The sequence below is a fragment of the Phoca vitulina genome, unplaced genomic scaffold, assembly GCF_004348235.1.
Source record: "Phoca vitulina isolate PV1807 unplaced genomic scaffold, GSC_HSeal_1.0 scaffold13, whole genome shotgun sequence".
Taxonomy (NCBI): domain Eukaryota; kingdom Metazoa; phylum Chordata; class Mammalia; order Carnivora; family Phocidae; genus Phoca; species Phoca vitulina.
In genome coordinates, this window is record NW_022589716.1 from 14,941,254 (window position 1) to 14,967,536 (window position 26,283).

Here is a 26,283-nt window from a genome sequence, read left to right on the forward strand (position 1 = left end):
AACCTTTTAGTTCAAGGACAACTATCAATGTCAGATTTCTGGGAGCTTAACATTTATTTAGGGAAAAACAAGGGGTTAGTCAGAGATTGAGTCTGAAAACAGTGTAAATTGAACTTTGGCCACAGGCTACAGAGGGTTTTATAAGTTCAGGGCTACTTAAACACCTGCTCAAAGTGAATGAATGCCTGGTGGCCAGTGCAAACACTAGAGCTACTTGGGCATTCCTTACACTACTAGGAAATAAAGATAGTTAAAGCTTCAACGGGATTTGAAAAACAATTTTAGAGTAGCCAAAACTGATCTCTTTTAAGGGAAAAAAAAGAAGAAGAAGAAGCCTGATGGAAGGTTTATCATCATAGAGGAGAAAAATATTTCTGGTTTAAAAGTGACAAAGGACCAGCTAACGTATCTACTTATGGGAAATGCATAAGCACAGTAAGCACAGTCCCTTGCAAACAAATAGACTTCTTTATACCTTCAGGAACCTAACCCGTACATAGAATAGCTTCTGTACAATTTAGACCGAATAATAGCAGATTGTTTCATAGAAGATGCACAAACATCACTTTTAATATCAATCTTCAGAAGGTTAAAACATATCAATAAAAACAGTTTTGCAGGGAAGTGGTCTAGCTAATGTGGTCTAGCTATACACAAGTGCAGAGGCTCAGGCGCATGAGTGCACGTTAGTGTGGCTGAGAGGGATGAGTTTAGAAGGTAGTGGAAGTTAATGAGTTTGGAGAGGGAACCAAGAGCAAGATCATGTAGGGCCTTATAGGTTATAATGGTAAGAACTTCAGGTTTTATTCTAAGGTGTTTGGAAGCCATTAGCAAGTTGAGAGCAGAGAAAGGGTGAACAACTACCATAAATGATACGTTCATGCTAAATGGAGGCTGTGCTTTGGGCAGTGATACACATGTGTCAGAATGAAAAGAATCTGGGTTAATGTTGACTTTAAATTTTTTTAATTTGAAAATTTGTGGTTGTAGAGTTATGTAAGAGGTACGTAAGAGGTGTTGAAACACACACACACACCTTTTTGTTTTCCAAAGTTTGCTAACAGTACTGAAACTCATTTCTTATATTCTTATTTCTATTCTGTTCTTTTTACAGTTTAAATCAAAATGCTAGCCACAGACTACTACATGACTTCATAACACACTGATGAATCAGAACTTGAAGTTTGAAAAACACCGTAAATCTAGTATAATTCCTTTATTTGGCTTGTCAAGGCACACAGTACTACAAATGACCAAGCCAGAATCCAGATATTGCCACATTTCCTATGAATATGTTCATTAAGAAATAAAAACCAAATTCCTCTATACAGTGTAACAGTAGGTTCCAGGGTAGAAAAAAATTGTGAGGGTAAGTGTTCCTACTTGAGTGTATTACCTGTCCTTCTCTCCCTGGTGTGAAATGGTAAGGCCTATGAATTTCAAATGGACTTTTAAAGTATCAACACAATTTTCATCATTAACGGTCTGTAATTAAGTATACAAATTGCTAGCCAAAGTAACAGTTGGTTTCGAATTATAAACAGAGAATAAGTCATTTATAGACAGCTTGGTGGCCTTTAAATTGTCACCTAGGAATTAGTGAAAAGAAATTCCGCTTTCATATTTTCTTCAAGTTGTATATTCTTTTGCTCTGTTTCATTTTGGAAAAGAGCTTGTGGGAGGAGTGAAGGATAAATGAAACATAAAGGTCAGTGTGAAGTAATGGGGAAAAATGGCCCTTTCAATTCTATTATATGAATCCTTGCTTTGGATCTTTGACCTTTGGAAGATACTTGCCTGTGCCTCATTTTTCTCATTTACATATGGAAATAATATCTGCATCATAGCTTTAATGTTAAGATTAAATGAGGACCTGGTGGTGTAACATATATTTTAATAAATATTAGTTTTCTTCTTTCCTTTCTTCCTTAGGAAGGAATTCAGTGAAAATATGTTGCTAGAATAAGCAGGGCTGGAGAGTGTAGAAAAATGCAAAAAGAAAGGTACATCTTTTTTTTATTGGTTGTTCTCTTCCTAGTAAGTCTGTTGTGCATGATCCCAATTGTTCCTAATTTCTTTTAGAATAGGTAGGCTTTCTGTGCTTCTTGCTACCCCTCCGCTTTTTAAAGATGGAAGTTACCCAAGTGATGAAAGGCAAGTTTAGGAGGCCAGAAAATAGTAGCTTCATAGCTGATTCCAGTATTTTAGTTCCTAGTGTCTCCAATTTGCTTTATTACAAAGAAGTTACTGAAGATATGTCATTCCTGATACCAAGTATGTTAGTTAGCTGATAGCTGTTAATTATAGGTGTTACCTAAAACCAATTGCCCTCGCCTGTGCAATAAACACTTCCTTTGATTTAACTCAGATATCCTAGGAGCAAGACTACAAAGAATGAGATGGAAAGATAGAATTTTGTCTAGCTCGCTTTTTTTTTTTTAATATTTTATTTGTTTATCTGACAGAGAGAGACACAGTGAGAGAGGGAACACAAGCAGGGGGAATGGGAGAGGGAGAAGCAGGCTTCCCAATGAGCAGGGAGCCTGATGTGGGGCTCGATCTCAGGACCCTGGGATCATGACCTGAGCGGAAGGCAGATGCTTAACGACTGAGCCACCCAGGCGCCCCTAGCTGGCTTTTTTTTTTTTTTTTAAATAACAGCTTTATTGAGATATAATTCACATACTATAAAATTCACCCTTGGGGCGCCTGGGTGGCTTGGCTGGTTAAACGTCTGCCTTTTGCTCAGGTCATGATCCTAGGGTCCTGGGATTGAGCCCCGCATTGGGCTCCTTGCAAAGCAGGGAGTCTGCTTCTCCCTCTGCCCCTCCCCCTGTTTGTACACCCATGTGCTCTCTTTCTCTCTCTGTCAAATAAGTAAATAAAAATCTTTTAAAAAATTCATCATTTTAAAGTGTACAATTCATCGGTTTTTAATGTATTCACAAAGCTATGTAACCATCACTATTGTTTAATTTTTAGAACGTTTTAATCACCCCCAAAAGAAACCTGTACGCATTAGCAATCATTCTCCACCATCATTCTCCACCACGACTCTCCTGCCCCTTTACCCTTTCCCCTGGTATCTCAACCCCTTGCAACCACAGATGTGCTTTTTGTCTCCATGGATTTGCTTATTCTGGACATTTCATATGAATGAAATTATATAGTATTGGTCTTTTGCGACTAACTTTTTAGTGTAATATTTTAAAAGTTCATCCATGTTGTAGCACAAATCAGTACTTCATTACTTTATATTGCCAAATAATATAATATAATATGAATACACTGCATTTTGTTATCCTGTTCATCAGTTGATGGACACTCAGGTTGTTTTCACTTTTTGGCTATTATGAATAATGCTGCTATGAAGTTCATGTACAAGTTTTCTGAGGTCATATGTTTTCAGTTCTCTTGTGTATATACCTCAGAGTAGAATTGCTGGGTCATATGCTAACTTTTTGTTTAACATTTTGAGGACTTTATAAACTGTTTTCCAAAGTGATTGCACTATTTTGCCTAGCTGGATTTTAAATCACTTGGTGTCCAGGTTCTAATTTCCTATATATTAAAGGAGAGCCTTAGCTGAAACAAGTAGTTTGAATTGATAGGGGAAAAAAAAATCCACCTGTAGTAGTTTGCAAAGGTGGAAGTCCTTTTTCTTAAAGTAGGTTTGGAATTATTAGTATTAATCTTTATTCTTTCTTTTTTTTCTTTTTTTTGCAGTTTTATCTCCAAGACACTAAAAGTAGTAACGGTACCTTTATAAATAGCCAGAGATTGAGTCGAGGCTCTGAAGAAAGTCCACCATGTGAAATTCTTTCTGGTGACATTATCCAGTTTGGGGTAGATGTAACGGAGAACACACGGAAAGGTACGGGTATGGATCAATTTTTCCTATTATTTGTCTTTTTAAGTTTAAAAAAAATTCTGTTTAATGTTATAAAACATTTCATGTTTGTAAAAATATTTAAATATAGCATTATATGCAGTGAAAAATTAAAAATCTCTTACTTCCTCTTTTGCTTTTCTAAAGTTTTAAATTCTGAAATGTTAATAAGTGAATTTATAATTTTTATCACAGTATGAAAATACAGGACACTCCTGTGCTAGTTTAGGAAACAGTTGGCTGCAGTGACAGCATACCCAACCAACAGGAGCTTAAATCGTAAGGATATTTATTGTTAACAAGAATGCAGGAGGGTAGGTCCAGACTTTGTTCACTTGACTCAGTGGTGTTATCAGGAATCCAGGGCTTAACATGTTGGTTCCTTATGCTTTTGCTTATCTTAGGTTTTTGCTTGCCGCCTCATGGTTAAAGAGGGATGATTGCAGCCCCAGGCCTTATTTTCCTCATGCCAGTGTACTTGGCAAAAACTGCGAGGCAGGGACAAAATGTCTTCCTGTATGGCTCTTTTTTTTATGTTGAAAGCACAGTCTTTTGTAGAATTCTCTCAGCAGATTTACATTCCTCTTGTCTCAGTGGCCACATACATACCTATCTATGGCTACAAAGAAGTCTGGGAAGTTACTTACCTTGCAGAAGGGATCAGGACATCCATGATTGTCATATGTCAATTATGACTTATCCCTTCCAGTTGTGCATACATGTTGTCCCAAACAAAATCAGAGTTCTGTAGGCAGTTAATAGTACGTATCAAGATATAAAATTTCACCTCTCATAGTTTTTGAAACTAGAAGTTCTTTAGCTAAATAAATGTAGATTGTCTTCAATTTTACAATTCTAAAGCTTCCTGGCTTTACCTGCTTCACTGTCTACTTTATGTCCATGAAATTATATGGCTGGATCATAAAACTAAGTGAATAGGAACCGAAAGTATGCAGCTCCTCTTAGTTTAATATGGACAGTGGAACAAATTGACAGGTTTCTCCTTTTGCTTCTCTGAACATACTTTGATCTGGTGATGACCTAAGTCATCAGTATGTGACATTTTGCACAGTAGACATGGGGATGCGGTTGGGCGGGCAGTGATGCTGCTTCCATGTGTGTGCATGTGCATATATGTTTATATACTTTTCACTGGTTGTTGGAACTGCAGTATTACTTTTACTGGGTTTTGATGGCCTTCTCAGGGAGTTAAATTTTGATATTTGAATTTGGGTAGGATCATACTCTTAGGAATTTCCATTCACAATTGTAAAATAGAAAGTTTGTATTTTGATGCAAAATATTGAGTACTCCTTACTAAGAGAGCTCACCTTATGTGTGACCATACTAAGAATAGCCCTGTTGGACACTGTAGCATCTGTTGCCGCTCGCACCACCTCTGGTACCAAGTCATTCAGCAAACACTGAGCCCCAGCTGTGAATAACCCACAGAGAAGACAGAGAATTTGATTACATGTTTTCTCCAAGGAATGTCTGTCTTCTTGGCTTGCATTTCCCAAAGAGAATTAATGGGTGTTAATTAATAAAAGAATGAGGTTGTCAAATACACTTAGGAAATGCTTAGTTAAGCAAAGGTAAACAGGACTTTTCAGAGTCCTTAATATGCTAACAAATATGCAGATCTCCAGGGAGGTGACTGTTCTAGAATGCAGCTCTTTCCAAACTCCTTCCCACTCTTCTTTCCCATCTAGCTGTGAGAGACATTCTTTAGAACATGCTGTAGGAAGAAGCTAAGAGGACAATCCTGAAATTCAGGGTTATTATTAGTGCACTATTATTTTAGCAACATTTGATTCTTGCAGGGTTCTTTGAATATTTAACTGTCTTTTATGCCAACTTTAAGGAAATTAAGTAAAGAAAAATTTCTTCATCATTTAAAATGTTTCTTTTGGTATTTATTGCTTTCAAAAAGTTGACTTATGCCTGGGCTCTTGGAATATAGCTCTATCACTAGCTGAGGACGACCTGTTTAAGCATATACCAGGGAAAAAGTTAGACTTTGTCCTATGCTAAACAGTACTGTGATAAGCTTTACATCACTTAAAATCCTACTGAAATTATACAACACTACAGGTTAACCCCTGGTTCAAAGAAGAAATCAAAAGGGGAATTTTAAACTATGTAGAAAGGAAAAGAAAGGAGACTTTTATACCAAAATGCAGTAAATCCTTTACTCAAATAAAAATTTATAATCTTAAATTCCTTCTGTACTAAAGAAAAAGGACAATGAAGGAACTTGGCATTTAGGAGAAATTAGAAAAAGAGCAAGAAAAAAGAAGCTGGGAAATAAAAAGCAGAAATTAATGAAATAAGCAAAAAAAAAAAAAAACCCATAGAAGGAATAAACAAACCAAATGCTGATTCTTTGAAAATCATCCAACCAACAAAAAAACAGGTAATTCATAAGCCTTGATTCCCTTATTAGGTTAAAAAAATACTAGCAAAAATATACAAGATAAGGAATGAGAAAGGAGACATAAACAAAGGTACCGGATATACTAAAAGAATTTTGAGAAACTAGTGCATGCCAACCTATGACAAAGAAAAAAGCTGGAGTAAATTGTTTTCCCAGCAAAATTATCCCAAGATGTAGAAAACTTGAGTAAATTGATTTCCTTAAAAGAGACTAAGAAGTTATTAAAGATTGACGAGAAGCAGAGGCATTCATAGCTGAATATGATCTTATTTTTAAAAGCAGATAAATCCAGTTATTTAAATAATCCAAACATCCATAAAGGTGGAAATCTGTCAGAATCCTTTAGAGAAGCCAGCAGTATATCATTAATGCAAATTCTGTTAAAGACACAGTTCAAAAATAGAAAACTAGCACTAATTTCACTTGTGACAATAGATGAACAATTCTGATTAAGGTATTAGTAAATTAACTTCAGAAATGAAGCTATAATAAACAAAGTAGGTTTTAGGGGCGCCTGGGTGGCTCAGTCGTTAAGCGTCTGCCTTCGGCTCAGGTCATGATCCCAGGGTCCTGGGATCGAGCCCCGCATCGGGCTCCCTGCTCCGCGGGAAGCCTGCTTCTCCCTCTCCCACTCCCCCTGCTTGTGTTCCCTCTCTAGCTGTCTCTCTCTCTGTCAAATAAATAAATAAAATCTTTAAAAAAAAAAAAAAAAGTAGGTTGTATTCTAGGAATGCAAAAATGATTCAGTATTGGGGAAATCTATTAACATCATCCACAAACTAAAAATGTTACATGAAAAACATGTTACTTTATAACCAGTAGGTATTGAAAAGGCATTTGATCCTTCTCTTCCCATCTGACATGGCAACCAGCCTCCTTCCTCTCCAGCTCTGGCTTCCTTTTTCCATCTAGCCAGCCTGAGCTCTTCCCCTGTTCTTCAGGTTGGCCCTATAGCCTCTGGTCCCTAGAGTCCCTGTGCTTTCTCCTTTCTTGGGGCTTAGGTCCTCACCCTGCCCCGCTATGAATGAGGAGTATGCAGTGCTCCTACTGGGCACAAGCCTGACTGAATATATCCTGTCAAGTATAATATCAGTGAATGGAAAGAAAGTTCTTCACATGGATAGAAACTCATACTATGGAGGAGAAAGTTCATCTATAACACCTCTGGAAGATTTATACAAAAGATTTTAAATACCAGGAGCACCACTACCATCAATGGGGAGAGGAAGAGACTGGAATATTGGCTTAATTCCCAAGTTCCTTATGGTCAATGGTCAGCTGGTTAAGATGCTACTTTATACAAAGGTCACTTGCTATCTGGTTTTCAAAGGACTGAAGGGAGCTTTGTCTGTAAGGGAGGAAAAATCTACAAGGTTCCTTCCATTGAAGCAGAAGCCCTGGCATCTAGCTTAATGGGACTATTTGAAAAATGTCGCTTTAGAAAATTCCTAGTGTGTGTTGCCAGCTTTGATGAAAAAGATCCCTGAACTTTTGAGGGCATTGATCCTAAGCAGACTGCAATTTGGGAGGTGTACAAGAAATTTGACTTGGGACAAGATGTCATGGATTTTGCTGGCTATGCCCTGGCATTTTTTTTTTTTTTTTTTTTTTTGGCAGAGTGAAAGAGAGATCACAAGTAGGCAGGCAGTCAGAGAGAGAGGGAGAAGCAGGCTCCCCGCCGAGCACAAAGCCCGATATGGGGCTCGATCCCAGGACGCGGAGATCATGACCTGAGCCGAAGGCAGACGCCCAATCGACTGAGCCACCCAGATGCCCCTTTGCCCTGGCATTTTATAGAACTGATGACTATTTGGGGTGCCTGGGTTGGTTAAGCATCTACCTTCGGCTTAGGTCATGATCCCGGGCTCCTGGGATCGGGCTCCTGGGATCGAGCCCCGTGTCGGGCATCCTGCTCAGCAGGGAGTCTGCTTCTCCTTCTCCCTCTGACTTCCACTCTGCTCATGCTCTTGCTCACTTGCTCTTTCTCAAAACGAATAAACAAAAAATCTTAAAAAAAGATAATAATTAAAAGAACGGATGACTATTTAGATAAACCATGTTGTGAAACCATTAATAGGATTAAACTTTACAACAAGTCTCTGGCAAGATATGGCAAAAGCACATACCTTTATCCACTCTATGGTCTTAGAGAACTTAGCCTGGGATTTGCAGGGCTAAGTGCTATTTATGGTGGTACGTACATACTCAATAAACCGATTGAAGAAATCATTGTGCAGAATGGAAGAGTGATTGGTGTGAAATCTGAAGGACAGGTTCCTTACTGTAAGCAGCTCGTTTGTGATCCCAGCTATGTAAAAGACCAGGTAGAAAAAGTGGGCCAGGTGATCAGTTATCTGCATCCTCAGCCCACCCCATCAAGAACACCAATGATGCCAACTCCTGCCAGATCATCATTCCCCAGAACTAAGTCAGTCAGAAGTCAGATATCTATGTCTGCCTGAGCTCCTCCGTACACAGTATGGAAGCACAAGGGAAGTATATCGCCATAGTACAACTGTGGAAGCCAAGGAACCAGAGAAAGAAATCAGACCAGCTTTGCAGCTTTTGGAACTGACTGAACAGAAATTTGTTAGCATTAGTGACCACCTTGTACCAATAGGCTTGGGAACAGAAAGCTAGATCTTTATTTCCTGCACATGCAATGCTACAACTCACTTTGAAAAGAACTTTTGATGACGTTAAAGACATCTGTAAGAGGATGACCGAATCTGAGTTTGACTCTGAGGAAATGAACATAAGAAAAATAACATCTATGGGGAAGACTAACAGCAGTACATTTTATTATCTAATTAGGACAAACTTAACTTTTGGCAAATGATGTATACTGTATAAAATCAATATTATTGATCCCAGGGTCCTGGGATGGAGTCCCACATTGGGCTCCCTGCTCAGCGGGGAGTCTGCTCCTCCATCTCCCTCTGCCCCTCCCCTGGCTTGTGCTCTCTCTTGCTTACACTCTCTGTCAAATAAATTAAAAAAATCTTTTTTGAAATCAATTTTTATAAGGCCTGCTTTTGTAATCAAAACTGAGATTGCCGAGCACTATACCAGTAAATATTCCTTCCCTTTCTAACATCATGTATTAACTTGTTTTCATGGAGTGGCTATTCAAAATTGGCAGGTTACCATATTCTATTCAGTTTAACCAATACTGGCTTTTTTTTCCCCAGTGAAGGATCAGTTTTAAAAAAACACTGTGACACTGATATAGAGCACTTGATACAGTATTTGTATCTTTTAATCAGTGTAGCCTTTGCAGTCCTGTGCTTCTGCTGTTCAAGAGCTGGATCAGTACAATTTTTCATGCCACTGTCCTCTTGACATTAAAGAAATTAGGAATTGAATATTCCACAATTTGGGAAGGAATCCCTACATTTTCCCTACACCTTTACATTTTGTGTCCTGTCAGGTATTATGAGTGTCCATGTAACACAGCTATAAGTTGGGGTTATGTGGGCCTAAAATTCTAACCCAACTCCAGACTATGAGAGTCATTTTGGAGGAAGCCTGTGTGCAGTGTTTTAACCTTATAAAATTGATGAGAGCAAAGAGAAAGAAACCTATCATAAACCAGGTAAATGTAGAAGCTTCTTTTGTTTTCTAGATGTGGCTTCTTCAGTGGACCAAGCTATATTACAGTATTTGACAAAGCCTCCACTTCAATGATGTCTGTCTCAAAATGGCCCCAAATGATTTCTTTTTTTTTTTTTTTAAGATTTTATTTATTTATTTGACAGAGAGAGAGAGAGAGAGAGAGAGAGCACAATTAGGTGGAGTAGCAGGGGGGTGGGGCAGGCCCCCCGCTGAGCAGGGAGCCCGATGCGGGACTCGATCCCAGGACCCTGGGATCATGACCTGAGCTGAAGGCAGTCGCTTAACTAACTGAGCCACCCAGACGCCCCTCCAAATGATTTCTGTACTGCAAAATAAAGCCAAACTCTGGAAACAAAAAAAAAAAAAAGGAAAAGAATAGGCATTTGATCAAGTTTAGTAGGAGTTTCCTAATAAAAATTCTAGATAAACAGGATAATAGAAAAAACTAAATAAAATAAGAATTCTAATTAGAATAAAAAGGGGCATCTGGATGGCTCAGTCATTTTGGTGTCTGGCTCTTGATTTTGGCTCAGGTCATGATCTCAGGGTTGTGTGATCGAGCCCCGAGTCTTGCTCCACGCTGGGCATGGACCCTGCTTAAGATTCTCTCTCTCTCTCGGGACGCCTGGGTGGCTCAGTTGGTTAAGCATCTGCCTTCGGCTCAGGTCATGGTCCCAGGGTCCTGGGATCGAGTCCCATGTCGGGCTCCTTGCTCAGCAGGAGGCCTCCTTCTCCCTCTGCCTGCAGTTCCCCCCTGCTTGTGTTCTCTCTCTCTAAGAAAACCTTAAAAAAAAAAGATTCTCTCTCTCCCCCTCTCCAGCCCCTCCCATGCTTGCATTCTGTCAAAAAAAATAAATAAATAAAAATAAAACAGAATAAAAGCACAAATACTATACAGGTGTAAAAATGTATGAACTAAATTTACATATATCAGTAAGGATAAGTCTCAAAAACATCTCAAGCAAATTACAGATGGATGTGTGTGGTACAATACTATTTACATAAAGCATGAATTAATGCAAAACAGTACTACATCGTGCTTTTGAATACATTTATAGCAAGAATATAAAATCAGACACTTGAAATGACAAAAAATAGTTTCTGAGGATGTATGAAAGGATTTTTTTTTTGCATCACTGTGCATAGAACAAAAACAAAGGAAGCGTAATTTTAAAATTACCCATTGTGTAGCTATTAAAAAGAATAAATTAGGATTATATGAATTGCAGGGATTTCTATAAGATATACTGCTGAGAAAAGAATTACTATTAATAATTTCATTATTTTAAAAAGTCTCACCAATCCCTATAAATGTACACATACATGTATGTGTTTGTATATGATTATATGAACACGGAGAAAAAAGCATGGAAGGATGCATGCTAAATCATTACTGTGACTTATCCTGGAGTGGGGTGGAGGAGAGGAGTAAAAGAGAAGAGGGAGCCAAATTAAAAAGGGTGGGGCTAATAAGACTACAATTAAAAACCTTCCACTATCTGTGTCATTTATGTATTTCTGTGAAATAATGTATGTGTAAAAGGAAACTTCAAAAAAGAATATATAATACATAAAAAAATTTTTTGTGTGTGTGTATAAAATGATTTTGTTAAAAAGGTGATAAGACCCTGATGTCATTCAGCATATCCATTCATATTAGTGACTCTTCTACTCTAATCTCTCCAAAACAAGCTGATTTTGATTTTGATGTTTGGCTTTCTACATAGTGCGACTCCAGGGAGAAAACTCACTGGTCAGTACTATACAAATAACCTACCCTATAGATGTAAAATATCATTGTAAACAAATAGGATGATAGTCTAATAGATTTTTCTTTTTAAGGAAGTGAGGAAGAGAGAAAGCCAACCTATCAGATCCTCCTGGAATGGGGGCTTTAGGAACCCAATGCTATCTACTCCTCTGTTCCCAAGCCCACAAACTGCTCAGACAGGGCATGAGTTTCCTGGGTCACAGAACATTACAGTAATCCTCTGCTGCAAAACTTGGGACCAGCTAGTGCTATAAACTTGACATATAACTCCAGTCAGTTCATCACTGAGGTCTGCTTTACCAATATCTGTTCCTAGGTAAGCCCTATGAACAAGGGGCCTGTTATGAGCAAAGTCAGTGGTATCTTCCATTTGCATTGTGCTCAAACTGCCTTCAGTTACTTTTACTTCCCACAATAGATCTTGTCTTTTCTGGTCTTCAAGCCCTTGCACATGCTTTTTCCTTTGGCTAGAAACTTTTCTAGGCTGGAAAAGGTGCCTTTCCATGTCCCTATTGCACACTGCACGCCCCTTTATGTGTTTGCCTCCCTCACTTGAACTACCAGCTACGCAAGAGCAGCCAGTGTGTATGTCTTCATTGTAGAATCTCCACACTCAACCTGGCACATACTGGTTAAATAAATTTTAAAATGTCTTATGAATCTTCCTCCACAATGTTATAAAAGTTCTTTCTGCCACCTTATCTCAACTAAGATTTTGACAACCTTCCTTCTAATCCAGAAGCTTAATATGAGGATTGGAAACTGGCAACCTTCTTGTTCACCACCACCCTTTTTATTTTGCTGTCATTCAGTTACCTCTCCTTAACCTGTCTAAACTTTAATTTGTTCATCTAATAAAATGGAACTCATGATACTACTACCTAATTCAAGGTTGATGGTATGATGTTCAGTGTTCACATTGCAGCACGATGTTCTATGTGAACATTGATAGAGTGTATACAGAGTTCTCATCTCAAGGCCAGTCATTTGTACCTTCTTTTCTTGCCATTAAATTTGCTCCTCTTTCACAGTAGCTTTAGCCCCAGGCTCCTTTACCTGTGTATCCTTTGGAAATTATCATTGGCCGTTTCAAAGGTACTCTCGCTAACTTCTAGACTACTTCTTGACTTTTGGCTTTGCTGTCCTTGCTCATTCCTAGCTTTTGGTAACTTTCACCAGAAGCTTTACTTTCTTCCACTTTCTAGCTGCTAGGGAAAATCACAAAGCTGATTCAGCACAGGCTGTGCCAATTTTGCTGGGGTGACTAAGAGAATCTTTCTGATAGCATGGCAGTTTTTTGTTCTTTTAAAAAGTGGATTCTTGACCCAGGAATTATCTGCAGAATTTTTGAAACTACAGATGTCTGGATCCCACTTTTCAGTCCTAAGGAGGAGATTTGCAAGGTGTGGGGACTGAACACACCTATTTTTTAAAAACTTTGGTTGTTCTTTGGGAAACTAGGCTTAAGAACCCTATTCAATTAAGTTCCTGGCAGCAGCTGTTTTATATGCTTTCCCTGTCTTCAAGCCCCTTAAAATTACTCTGTACAAAGCTTAATTTCCCCTTCAAACTGGAGCATTCTACTGACTTCCCAATTTCTTTAATTGCTCCATCATTCTCCCATACACTAGCTCAGAATCCTGAGCTAGGTGTTGTTTCTGACTCTTGTCTCTTCTTTACCTCTAGTCATCCAGGTCATTGGTCTCCTTTCCTTGCTCCTGCTTGTTTCTCCTTTGTCAACGTAGAGCATCATACTACCTCTCCACTTCTGGCCACCATACGCTGCCAACCCACTATCTCCAGAATATTCTTCTGTTACAGCTTTGTTATTCTCCTGCTTTTAGAAGGCTGTACCATACTGCAGAATAAAGTCTGAAATGCTTAGTTGTATGCTTGAGGCCCTCAAAAATGTGGACTCAGTTCAAACTTTTGATTTTGTTTCCCATTCCTTTCCTTAATATATGTTAAGCTGTTAAGCTAGATTAGAGGTAAGATGGTGTATAGAAAAGATTCTTTTGAATCCTAGCATTGCCAGTTGCCAAGGGTATGATCTCAGGCAAGTTACTTTAGCCTCTTTGACCTTGTCTTATCTGTCTCATCTGTAAAATAAGACATAAAAACGACGATTTAGATGGTTTATCATAAGTAGTTAGTTAACATATATAGTGTGATTAGTGTCAGGCCTGGCACCTAGAAGGCCTGGAAATATATTCTTTACCTGTTCTCTCCAGTCTTCCTCCAGCTGCCCTCCTAAGATGTGCACTCTCTTATATCCTTCTCTTTCTGTTTCTTCGCTTATGCCATTCTCTCAGCCTTTCCTTCCATTTCCAGCTTTTGAAATCTTACTCTTTTTTTTTACCCTCTTTATAAATCCTTCCCCTGCCCTTGTCCATTCCAAATTCCCATAGTGTTTTGTACCTTTTGTAGCATTTGTGAAAAATTTCCTCCTTTGTTGTTATGTTAGATATTTCTTGTTCTCTCTACAAAATAAATTGAAATCTCCTCAAGGACAAGGACCTAGTCATAATCATCTTGGTTTTCTTCATCTTTACCAGCATACTGCTTTGTAGCCAGCAGGTTCTCAGTGAATATTTAGCAAGCAGGTAAACCAAAGAACCACTACTCCTTGTGCATAAATCGAAAAATAAGCTAACAAGCAGTATTGCTCCATTGTATGCTAGAGAAATAAAGTAGCAAATGAATTCACATACCTAGAGAAAGGATTCCTCCCACTGAATAAATAGCTAGGAACAGGATTCCTGGGAGAAATAGCTAATTCTGAGTCTAGGCAGGAAATGTACAGGTTGAGCCTAGAAGATTTTGTCATAGTATATATAAAGCAATGAAGCTATCTAAGACTGATAGGGTTCTGTCAGAAAACTCACAAATTAACATGAAGTTCTAGTTGATCAAAGATGAGACAGTTTGAGGATCAATAAAAACAACAGCAGTGGATTGAAATATATCAACTGTGCTTAAATCCATGAACTTAAATGATACTAAAATGAAAACAAAAAGATTTGATCACCCTTGGAAGAACCTAGATAAACCATCCTGAAAACATGTAAGTAAAGGGAAAGAATAAAGCATTTATGCTACCTTTCCTGGAGGGAATTATTCCTGACATAAACAAGTAGTTGAGGAGGGAAAGCTTTTTATTACTGAACTCCAGCTCATAAATGAAGACAATGATAGAATATCAATACAAAAACATTTTTTTAGAATTAAAATGTATTTGTCTAGGGCGCCTGGGTGGCTCAGTTGGTTAAGCGACTGCCTTCGGCTCAGGTCATGGTCCTGGAGTCCCGGGATCGAGTCCCACATCAGGCTCCCTGCTCGGCGGGGAGTCTGCTTCTCCCTCTGACCCTCCTCCCTCTCATGCTCTCTGTCTCTCGTTCTCTCTCTCTCAAATAAATAAATAAAATCTTTAAAAAAAAAAAAATGTATTTGTCTATTCATTTAACTTTTCCTGCCTCTTTTCTGACTTTAAAAAAAGAAAAGGGGGGCACCTGCTTGGCTCAGTTGGTTAGGTGTCTGCCTTTGGCTCAGGTCATGATCATGATCCCAGAGTCCTGGGATCGAGCCCTGCATCGGGCTCCCTGCTCAGCAGGGAGTCTGCTTCTCCCTCTGCCCCTACCCCCTGCTCATGCTCTTTCTCTCTCTCTCTCTCTCTCTTAAATAAATAAATAAAATATTTAAAAAAAACAAAAGGTCTTTGAGGAGTGCTTGGGTGGCTCAGTCAGTTAAGCATCCAACTCTTGATCTCAGCTCAGGTCTTTGATCTCAGGGTCCTGAATTCAAGCCCCACATTGGGTTTCACGCTGGGTGAGGAGCCTACTTAAAAGAAAATCGGGGCAGCTGGGTGGATCAGTCAGTTAAACGTCTGCCTTTGGCTCAGGTCATGATTTCAAGGTCCTGGGATCAAGCCCTGGGTCAGGCTCCCTGCTCAGTGGAGAGTCTGCTTTTCCCTCTGCCTCTTCCCTCGCTCACGCTCTCTCTCTCGTAAATAAAATCTTTTTAAAAAATTTTAAAAATCTTTGAATCAAAAGCTTTATGAAACGAAAAATTCAGGGATGAAAGTTTGGTAACTCTTTTATCTTAGATTGCAGTCAAAAGACAATTAAGCAAATAATTTCCCAGTTTGGAAATGTTAACACCTCTCATTGAGATCTTGGTTTTTTAGATGTTTCTTGTGCTTTTATGGTCTTACTCATTATACTTCCTATTACTGCCAGTCATTTCAAGGGATCCTTCAAACTACTCAAATATAGAGTAGTGTTGACCTTCCTACTCAATGCAGGAACAGAGATAGAACCAGACTGCGACATACCCCAGAAGTTTCAGTCTCCCAGTCCAGGGCCTTAAATAGCTTTTAAGCTAATCACAGTGAACATGGGTCCTTTAAGTAATGTTTATATGAAGAGGCAATAGAAAAGACTGACTTCATACCATGAAGTAAATATATTAACTCAAAAGCAAAATAAATAACCTGTATAAGATAATAGAGGAAAAAAAACAAAAATGACAGCTTGGGTAGTCATTTTTATTTTTAATAAAGTCTCATAACTATAAGTAATTGCAGATTTTTCTCCATAGATACCTTGTTTTTTTGATTCAGACATACCTGTTCTTAATGTGTAAACATTTCTGAAATTTGCAGGTAGCTTACAATGCATGTGTACAGGTTTCCTTGCTGTCAGAAAGTAGATCATTCCTATGAAACCTTTTTTTTTTTATTTAAGTAGGTGCCATGCCCAGCATGGAGCCCAACGCAGGGGCTCAAGCTCAACGACCGTGAGATTGAGACCTGAGCTGAAATCAAAAGTCTGATGCTCAACCGACTGAGCCACCCAGGTGCCCCCTATGCAACCTTTTAAAATTGGTGTAAAGTGAAGAAACAATTACCATTAATTTATATGGAAAATTTTTTTAGAGTTCCTAGACCCAAAAAGTCACCTCTCTTAGGCTTTTCTGATACCTAAGGACATATCTTGCTAATGGATACACAAAATAGATCAAAATAAAGCACAGATGCTCACAAACACAGTTCAAAGCCATAGCGGCTGGATGCTGAGATGCTGAGTGCAGTTTGTGGAGGAGGAACTTGGCGGGGCCACTCTTAATGCCTTTGTAACAGCTCGTGGCAAGACACACTGAATGCTATTTGCGCTTTTCACCTTTTTTCATAATAAGCAAAAATCCTCTTCGGATTTCTTCTGGTTAGAAAAACAGGTACTAATGTAGGTCTTTCATAAAAGTGAAGTGATGTAATATAAATTTTTAAAAAGCAAAATGGGGGGCACCTGGGTAGCTCAGTTGGTTAAGCCTCCGACTCTTGATTTCAGCTTAGGTCATGATCTCAGGGTCTTGAGATCGAGCCCCACATCTGTGCTAGGTGTGGAGCCTGCTTAAGATTTTCTCTCTTCCTCGCCCTTTGCCCCTCCCCCTCTCACGCTGTCTCTCTTTTAAAAAAAAAAAAAGCGAAGGGTACCTGTATTTAATGAGGCAGTGATCCTGCAGCCTTCTTACCCTGCCCAAGAAACTTATAAATTGTGTGTTTTACAATCAGTTTTGTCTTTGAGTCTTGGAAATATGGTAAATAATGTTTCTGGGTAAATTTTGAGAGCAAAATTTGTTTACAGAGTGACTCATAGAATATTTGAGAGCAGTATTTTCCGAAGCATTTTTTTCATAATACCATATATATCATGTATATAATATGGTACTATCAGTTCCTGTGTTAGTGTTCTGAAAACGGGACAGAGATGCTCAATGGTTAAACAAGTTTGGAAAATGCATCTTACTTTTAGAGCCTCATGATGGATAAAAAGCCCATTAGGCTCTGAGAAAGACTGGTTTAAAAAATCAAAACTCTTTCAAAAATCTCTTTTAACCAAGTATTTTCTAAACTTTTCTGACCCCCAAATCTTTTTTTTGTTAACACTTGCTAGCACTCCATTTTGGAAAATACTGCTAAGTATTAGAACAAAACATTTTTATCAGGTCATTTTAAATACTTGCCCATTGCAAATTAAAAAGACAACTAATAATTCTCTGCATCTGTGTATCTAGTTGTCACAAGAACCTTTTCAAAGGCAGGGCTGGCTAGACTAGATTGTCAGCTTAAAGCTGTGGTCTTTAACTGCCTTCAGTAGTACAGCAACCTGTGCTGCCCCGTCAGTATTAGCCCTTGATTCATTTCACAGATTTGTACATCAGTCCAGTTGCTGGACTTTGGAGTCATGTATCTGAGCAATGGAAATTCTGATGTAATATATCACAACTTGTCCATTCTGGCACTGCAGTTTTATTCTGTAACTCACCGCACCTACTTTTTTAGACTTTATTATCAATTTAAATATATTGGTCAAGTGTCAGAACTGCTGGATCTTCTTGTACTGTTCTCCTGTATTTATTATAGCCTATTTATAGTAAATCTCTGGGGGAGTCATAGAGCTGGGATAAATCTGCCCCTTCCCTGTGTTCTACTGGGGAAAGGAGGGAGTTAGGTAGTTCTTACAAATGTAGGTGAACCCTACTGTCCTCAAAGTAAAAGACATCTTCACCTTGGGTAATGGAAGCTGTAAAATATTAACCAGACATGTTTTTTTCTCACATTCAGTAATTCATTAAATGCCTAGTTTGTACCAGGTAACTCTTCCAAGTGTGGGATTTAAAAAGTGAAAAGCAGGGCACCTGGGTGGCTCAGTCGTTAAGCGTCTGCCTTCGGCTCAGGTCATGATCCCAGGGTCCTGGGATTGAGCCCCACATCAGGCTCCCTGTTCTGCGGGAAGCCTGCTTCTCCCTCTCCCACTGCCCCTGCTTGTGTTCCCTCTCTCTCTGTGTCTCTCTCTGTCAAATAAATAAATAAAATCTATAAAAAGTGAAAAGCAACCAATCCTTTCCCCTCTCACAGAGTTGACTCTAACTGGTGAGACACGGTTGTATAAATGATAAGTATTCACAACGCAGTGTGCTTACTATTTTTTTTTTTTTTTTAGTGAGTAAAGCGATAGAAGTTTATTAAGTGAAGATACAGAAAAAGCTCTCGAGTGAGAGGGGTCCCAACAGGGTTGCCCGCAATGTGCTTACTATTATAAGAAGTAGATATAGGAGGCTCTGGGGACCTGTAACTCAGATAATGAGTTTGGTGAAGTAAGTAGAAAGTCTGAGCCTAGAGGGTAAATAGCATTTGGTTATGCAGGCGAGAGGATAAAGGACATCACTGACATAACAGCTTGTACAATGCACGGAGTTGTGAAAAGTAAAGAATTTGGAAGTGCAGGTAGCTTGGTCTTGCATAGGGTATTTATGGTAACAGGATAGAGGATGAGGCCTGAATGGAAGGAAGGAACCCAGTGGTTCATGGCTGTAATTGCTGTGTTAGGCAGAGTTTAGAAGACTGTCCCAGAGATGGTTCTTGATCTGTATTAACACTTTTCAAATAATAAGTTAATGAAAATTGAGTAAACTTCACTAAATTCCTTAAGTTTACTGTGTATTTCCAGATGACAGAATAATCATATTACTTCATGTTTATAATCTCATTTTGATGATTCATGGGCCTGATCACTTAATAAGTTACTCTTACATAACGCATTTAGCTCTATTCCTTTTTTTAAAAGTTATTATTTATTTTTAATCTGAGAGAGAGAACGCGCGTGTGCACACAAGCCAGGGGGGGGGGGGGGGGGGGCAGAGGGAGGGGAAGAAGCAGATTCCTCGCTGAGCATGGAGCCCGACATGGGGCTCCATCCCAGGACCCTGCGATCATGACCTGAGCCAAAGTCAGATGCTTAACCAACTGAGCCACCCAGGCACTGCCCCAGCATTAGCTTATTCTTAATCAGTTTTATTGAGATATAATTTACTTGCAACACCAGTTTTATATGTAGAACTCACTGAGTTTTGACAAATGTATAGTCACATAACCACCACTCTTCTAATCATGAGATAGTATATTTTCATCACCCTGCATTAGCTTTTAATTAGATTTTGATAAACTAAATAAATTAACTCTTTGAACCCTAACCCTGGAAGATGTAATCTTGGAAGAACAGAGAAATAAAAACCCATCAACCCATAAAACCCAATCATAAAGAGAAGCTCTGTATAAACGCTCCTTTTGGGGGTTTTGTCTCTTGAAATCATCAGAAGGAAAAGGAGGAAGTAAGAAGCAATAGTAAGAAGTTGTCTACAAAGTGATTGGTGTAATGTCATGTAAAAATGTTTGAGGGTGGAGGAAGAAAAAGCACCAAGAACACAAAACCACAATTTTAAATACTGAACTGGAAATCTCAGACTTGAGTTCTAGCAAACAGCTCTGACACTTAACAGAGTTCTAGAAGCAGTTTCACTTTTCTGAGGTCTTGGTTTTCTCACTCATCAAATGGGGGACTTGAACAGCATATTCCAAGCTGTATTATGCAGAACTAGAGTTTTGTGAGGCGTGGACAGGAGAATTAGGAATTAGGGCTAAATATTAAATTGGGGAATAGTTAGGTTTTGATGCCAGCAGATAGGGGAGAAAGTGCATTTCCTCTCCTCAATTGTATTTCCATATATTCAACTGACCTTTTATTGACGGATTGCATTGAAGGTTAGGACACTTTTGAAAAACTATTCTATCTGTAATTTTGCCTTGCAACTGTGATTCAGTATGAAGAGGGATGACTTTCTCCAGGGGAGTGAATATTGTCATTAAACCACCAGATTTCTTACCTGGAAGTTACTGCATTTAGGAGTAAAATATATGTTGGATATGAGAGATATGAAGGTTTGAATTTTTAAACAATTATTTAATCCATCTTATTTGTTTGTTTTAACCAGTTACCCATGGGTGTATTGTTTCCACAATAAAACTTTTTCTACCAGATGGTATGGAAGCCCGACTCCGCTCAGAGTGAGTATAATTTAGTGCTATGAACTTTTTGTATTAATTACCTTGGTTAATAATATTCTAGGTGATGGTATACTGTTACACTTCAGGATTATTCTAATAATGGTAGAAAATTGATGCAGTACTTTTAGAATATAATATACTTCATTTTAATTCTTTTTCACATTAGCTACAATTCTATTAAATAATAATGTATAATGAGGTACAGATTATTTTGTTTCCAAATTTAACTTTACAATTTATATTTTGATGGATAATTAGTTGTTTTTCAAAATATTTAGGGTATGTAAGTTACTGGTGAGTGATAACTGTATTTTGATCTGCATTTAATATAGGACTTCTTAAACTGTGATTCCCTGTGAAGTTAATGCCGGTGTCATGATCTTTTAGGACCTTGAGGATGTTGATACAGTTAGTAGCCTGTTTTGGTGGGAGTTTTGGAGGGATTTTCCAAGGCTGTATTTTTTTTCCCCCTGAAGCAGTGGAAAGATCACTTAGAGGAGGACAAACTTGAAAAGGAAGAATTACTCATAAAATGTAAATGTTAAAATCTAAATATAAGTACATTTTAATCTTGTGCTTTTCACAGATTATCATTATGTAGTAATTACTAATTAAACCTAAGCATTTTTTATTTGGGGGGCAAGAAGCTTGTTTCTATACCCAACATAATATTTTTTATCCTTAAAAAGTAAAGACAAAGATCTGAGGGTGGGAGGTTAAGATAAGCAGTAAGTTTAAGGCAAAGTAGAACAGTGAGTAGAAAAGAGAGAATGAAAAAGAAAGCAGAGAGAGGCCCTCCTATTACTATGATAGTCTGTGCTTTCGTTAGGCTTACTATATATTTTGCTTCAGTTAGATGCTACCAATTTTTTTTTTGGCTTTAAGCATATCTGAAGCAAAGCAAAATTTTTAAACATTTAAAGGTAAAACAATCTGTTCCTATTCTATATCATAGTTTAATTATTTTTTTTCATAGTTTAATTATTAAAAATACAGTTAACTTTGGGAACTTTAATGTGACTCAGGAGTCAAGGGTTTTTAAAAATAAGAGTAACTACTAATCAACTAATGATGTGTGGCTTCTTAAAGACCTTGATGTTTGTGTGTGATAATGAGATTTTTCTTTCATGGAGTTAAAAGCTTTGAGCAGTTATATAAAGGGTTATCTGTGATCTCAGGTTCCATCTAGGAGGACATGTAAATTTTTCAAAGTCTATGTTAGTGAATTGTGTCCTTATCCTTCTTGTTTCCCCAATGCTTTTCATCTTTACCCCGTTTCCTTCTCATTGTTTGGTTTTTCCTCATGTGGTTAAATATTAGTATTATTTAAAATTTTGCTGCCAATTTCATTTTACATAGTCTGACTGACTTTCTGGAGAAGATGAATTTTGGACAGACAGTTCTCTAGAGCTGGTAGAAGATCAGAATGGTCTTTAGAGGTGGATAGTCTAATTCAAAGCCCAACTCCACCTATTCTGTGTCTTGAACAGGCCTCCCTTTCATTTGAAAAATGAAGATAACAATAGTACCTACTAAGCAGGAATTTTATGAGGAGGTTTAAGCAAGGTTATGCACTTAAAGAGTTCTGTGTGGTACCTGGCATATATTAAGCACACAATGATCATTGGCTGTTTCTGTTACTGCAATCTTTTTTGGGTATGCCAGAATGCTTAGAATTTCACGTATATTATATACATAGCATTTAATACTTTTAAGATCCTCACTAGCTAATTCAAAAAGCTAGTTCTTTTTTCTTCCTTGACTTTATTATTATTGCACAAATAATTTTTTTTAACTTATCTCTATACCCAACATGGGGCTCAAACTCACGACTCTGAGATCAAGAGTCACATGCTCTACTGACTGAACCAGCCAGGCGCCCCTGCACAAATAATTTTTAAATGATAACAGAGAAAAATTGCCTATAATCCCACCATCCTAACACTAAATAATGGTTTTCCTTTTCTGTATTCCCTTGTTGCATATGAACTTTTTCTATAATTCAAACAAAATACACCTATATCCAGGATAGTATCTGTAAAATACATATATATATATATATATATATTCCTTATGGAATGTTTAGCTAGATTTTTAGCCTTTTGTTAACCAAATTTTCATAAGAACAGAAAATTTTGTACTTGGGTCACTAAGAAAACTGGATTAAAAAAAACATGAATATTGTTTGCTTCTATTTAGATTTTAAGTTCATTTGCCTATATGTGCATATCTACAGAGAAAAATATATCTCAAATGGTTATCTCTAGGTGCTGGCATTAGGTAATTTTTAGTTATTTCCTCATGCTTTACGTCACACATTTTCTATAATCAATATGTATTGCTTGTAGAGCCAAGAAAAAGAAGGTTGTGTTCAAACTGTCTATTCCATATTTATAGGGTAGAGAGAAAAACTAAAGTTGGTGTAAGTTTTTAAACCTTCATTAGGTGCCAGCTTTGCTAGGGCTTTGTGATAGGTTCTCGGGATCCAGAGGTAAATTGGTCACAGTGCCTGGCTTCCTTAGCTGCTCTGTTCTCATGGGAGTGGTAGTAGGATCAAGTGCTACTATGTCCTAGGTACTGTTGAAAGCTATTTCTATTAACACATTTAATGCTCACAGTTACCCCATGGGGTTGTTTTTGTGACTACCCTCATTTTATGGATGAGGAAGCTGAAGACCTGTAGTGCTTAGGTAAACTTGCCCAAGATTACACAGCTGGTAAGTAGAGCCAGAATTTGGGGCCAGTCAGTATGGCATCTGAGCCTGCATGCTTAACTGTTATACTACACTGCCTGTCTGTCATTAGTACTTTATAAGGCCCAAAAAGCAATTAGTACCAATTATACTGTTTACTGCTTAGTTTTAAAGAGATATACCGAGTTTAGTTTCATACCTACATCTAAGCTTTCAGTAGTTTGTGAGGTGGCTGAGTAGAGAGCAGTAATACTATTTGGTTAGCTAAAGTTGTTCTCCACTAGAACAAGTTTCCAAATTATAGCTTTCTTTCTAGTAGAACTTTGGTTTTTAAGACTTTGTGTATAGGAATCTTTAATTTTAAAAAGACATAATTTGCACATTCCAAAATTAAAAATGGATAATTTAGGGAGTGCTTCTTTTCTATATAGAAATTCTATAGCCATGGAATTCACCAGAGCCCTCATTAAATAGTGGATCTTCAAAGGGTATTTAATACATTTTGAATTTTGAATTTGTGTTTAGAAATATATTATGTGTAAAAGGTAGATTTGTATATTTATTACCTTGTTTTCTAAGAATTCTATGTATTTATGAAGAATTAAAAAGTAATTCACAGTCTTTTAATTATATGACAGCAAGTGTATCAACTTTGGGGTTTAAGATATTCATTCTGGTACTGTCATACTGTTTCCTCTATTGTCAGGAAATTAGATAAAAAATTCTAAATTTTACTTTTCAGTGTCATCCATGCTCCATTACCAAGTCCTGTTGACAAAGTAAGTTACTAATGATTATTTTTTCTAAACTAACTTGGTTATATTGCTTTGGAAAATGTTTTTGTTTGTTTTTAAGATGCTCTTCCTAGAAACTTATTTTTCTTCTGTAACAAATTATATACAGTGTATGTAGGTATTTGGTTATTGTGGTCTTCTGGAGAATTTAGGATGGATGTTTCTGAGGAAGAAACCTTTATTATCTCAAGTAAATGGCCGATTGTATAGACTAGGAGCACTTGCTTTGTGCCTAGCCAGAGAAGAAGTGTTAGTTACTACTTTTTATTCTGGAATACAATTCTGTTTAGAAATATCTATTGAAGTTTTCTGCCCAAATAGTTCACCCAACATACACTACACATAGAAATAACAGAAATACGGGTTTACAGAAATTGCTCTTTTATTGTCCTTGAAAATTAGTTTTAACCTGATTTGGTCAGAAAATTTGCAGTAATTACTTGTTAGTATTTTTCCCTTTGTTCAGAAATAATGGTGTAATAAACTGTAGATATCATTGCTAAATAGCAAAAAAATACATCTATATCTTTTGACATTAATGTGAATGGTTTTTCTTAGTGTACTAATTAAACTATTGGAAAAATATTTTACATTTTTTTCTTCCATTTGGATAAAGACTGAAAGCCTGCCAAGTGGTTGATCATCAACCTCGGTAATACCAAGAATTATTTCAGAAGTAAATAAAGGCCTTGCCAATTTAAGACTAACTTTTAAAAATAATGTCACTTCTCTGAATTCTAGTTAGCATATGAATAAAAATATACTTTCTGAACTTAATCAGGAATGATGCTATTAACATCATTAATGTTAATACATAAGGCTTGGTAGTATTGAGGATATGGGTAATCATAGTTTCTTCTTTTTTGGGGAGGGTGAATAATGCCATGGTTCTATGTTCCACACTTGGGAAGAACCCCTTATTGAAAGTATTTCTTCTAATACGCTTGAGTTCTAAGTATTTTTTCTGTGATTTGTAATTTAAACACCATTATTTCCCATCTTTTTCTTCTTAAACCTACCTGTAGTTTAAAGAAGAAAAAAAAAGAAAGCTATTTGCTTGCTTGCTTTCTCTTTCTTTGTTTCTACCTTCCTTCCTTCCTTTTTTTAAGACAAATCTATTTTCATTGCCTCTGGCCATTGGACAAAGTGTTATATTTCATGTCCTGTCTCTCCCTGCACCCCCACATACAACTCCCATTTTGAGGATGGCTACTTCTAAAAGAATTGTGACTTGTTGGCCTATTGAAGAACTATTTAACAATGAATTTTAAAGGGGATAAATATATGTTCATTGATTTAGGACGTATTATTTCTGAATTAAGAAAGGGCTGTATTGCTGTTGTGCTGTGTTTGTGATTTGGTTTATCAAGGAATGTTTGCATGAGTGGTACTCGTTCCACCACCCTGCTTATAAATCTCAGACTGGTCAGCAAAAAATAATACCATTTACAAATTCTGGACATGAGACAGAAATATTTTGAAAACGGAAGGAACTCATTAAGCTGAACAATAATTTTTGTTTTGCATATTTCAGTAAATAGAAATTTCAAGGACTTGGTTTGGCTTTAATGTCTTTTATAAACGTTTGTGTGACTATTGGTACTTGTGTCATTTGTTTCTAGGTTGCTGCTAACACTCCAAGTATGTACTCTCAGGAACTATTCCAGCTTTCTCAGTATCTACAGGTAAAAGTAAATCTTAAAAATTCTTAGTTTTTAAAAGTAGAATTAAACAACTTAGATTTGAATTTGCTAGTTCACAAATATAGCTAAAGAAATATTGCCTGGATACAAATACAAAAGAAGTATCTCTCAAAGTTAAAAAAAGGATTTAAACTAGGTCTTGTGGGGGCGCCTGGGTGGCTCAGTCGGTTAGGCGTCTGCCTTCGGCTCAGGTCACGATCCCAGGGTCCTGGGATCGAGTCCCATGTCGGGCTCCCTGCTCAGCAGGAAGCCTGCTTCTCCCTCTGCCTGCCGCTCCCCCTGCTTGTGCGCTCTCTCTCTCTCTCTCTCGGTATATAAATAAATAAAATCTTTTTTAAAAAAAAGAATCAGGATTATTAAGTCTAGTAAAGATAGGGGTCTGTACAAGAGAAGTTTTTTTTTTACTCAAATATGAGGAAGTTTCAAAATAGTTCTTTATTCATAGATGACTTTTAAATAAAATTAAACCTGGAGAGATC

General features: G+C 37.4%; 1 protein-coding gene and 1 pseudogene across 37 annotated transcripts in view; both read left to right on the forward strand.

The window, feature by feature from the left end:
- Positions 1-26,283, forward strand: part of SLMAP (sarcolemma associated protein) — a 152,008-nt gene that overhangs the window by 62,595 nt on the left and 63,130 nt on the right. For 23 of the 37 annotated variants that reach the window (XM_032411575.1, XM_032411552.1, XM_032411560.1 and 20 more), the window contains exons 2-5: positions 3,727-3,874; positions 20,542-20,614; positions 24,050-24,086; positions 25,724-25,786. In XM_032411575.1, the coding sequence (XP_032267466.1) occupies positions 3,727-3,874; positions 20,542-20,614; positions 24,050-24,086; positions 25,724-25,786 (321 nt within the window). Of the gene's footprint in view, positions 1-3,726; positions 3,881-20,541; positions 20,615-24,049; positions 24,087-25,723; positions 25,787-26,283 lie in introns of all 37 variants that reach the window. The other 14 variants (XM_032411553.1, XM_032411551.1, XM_032411569.1 and 11 more) reach the window with 1 other exon arrangement.
- On the forward strand, positions 7,040-9,113 carry LOC116636668 (annotated as a pseudogene).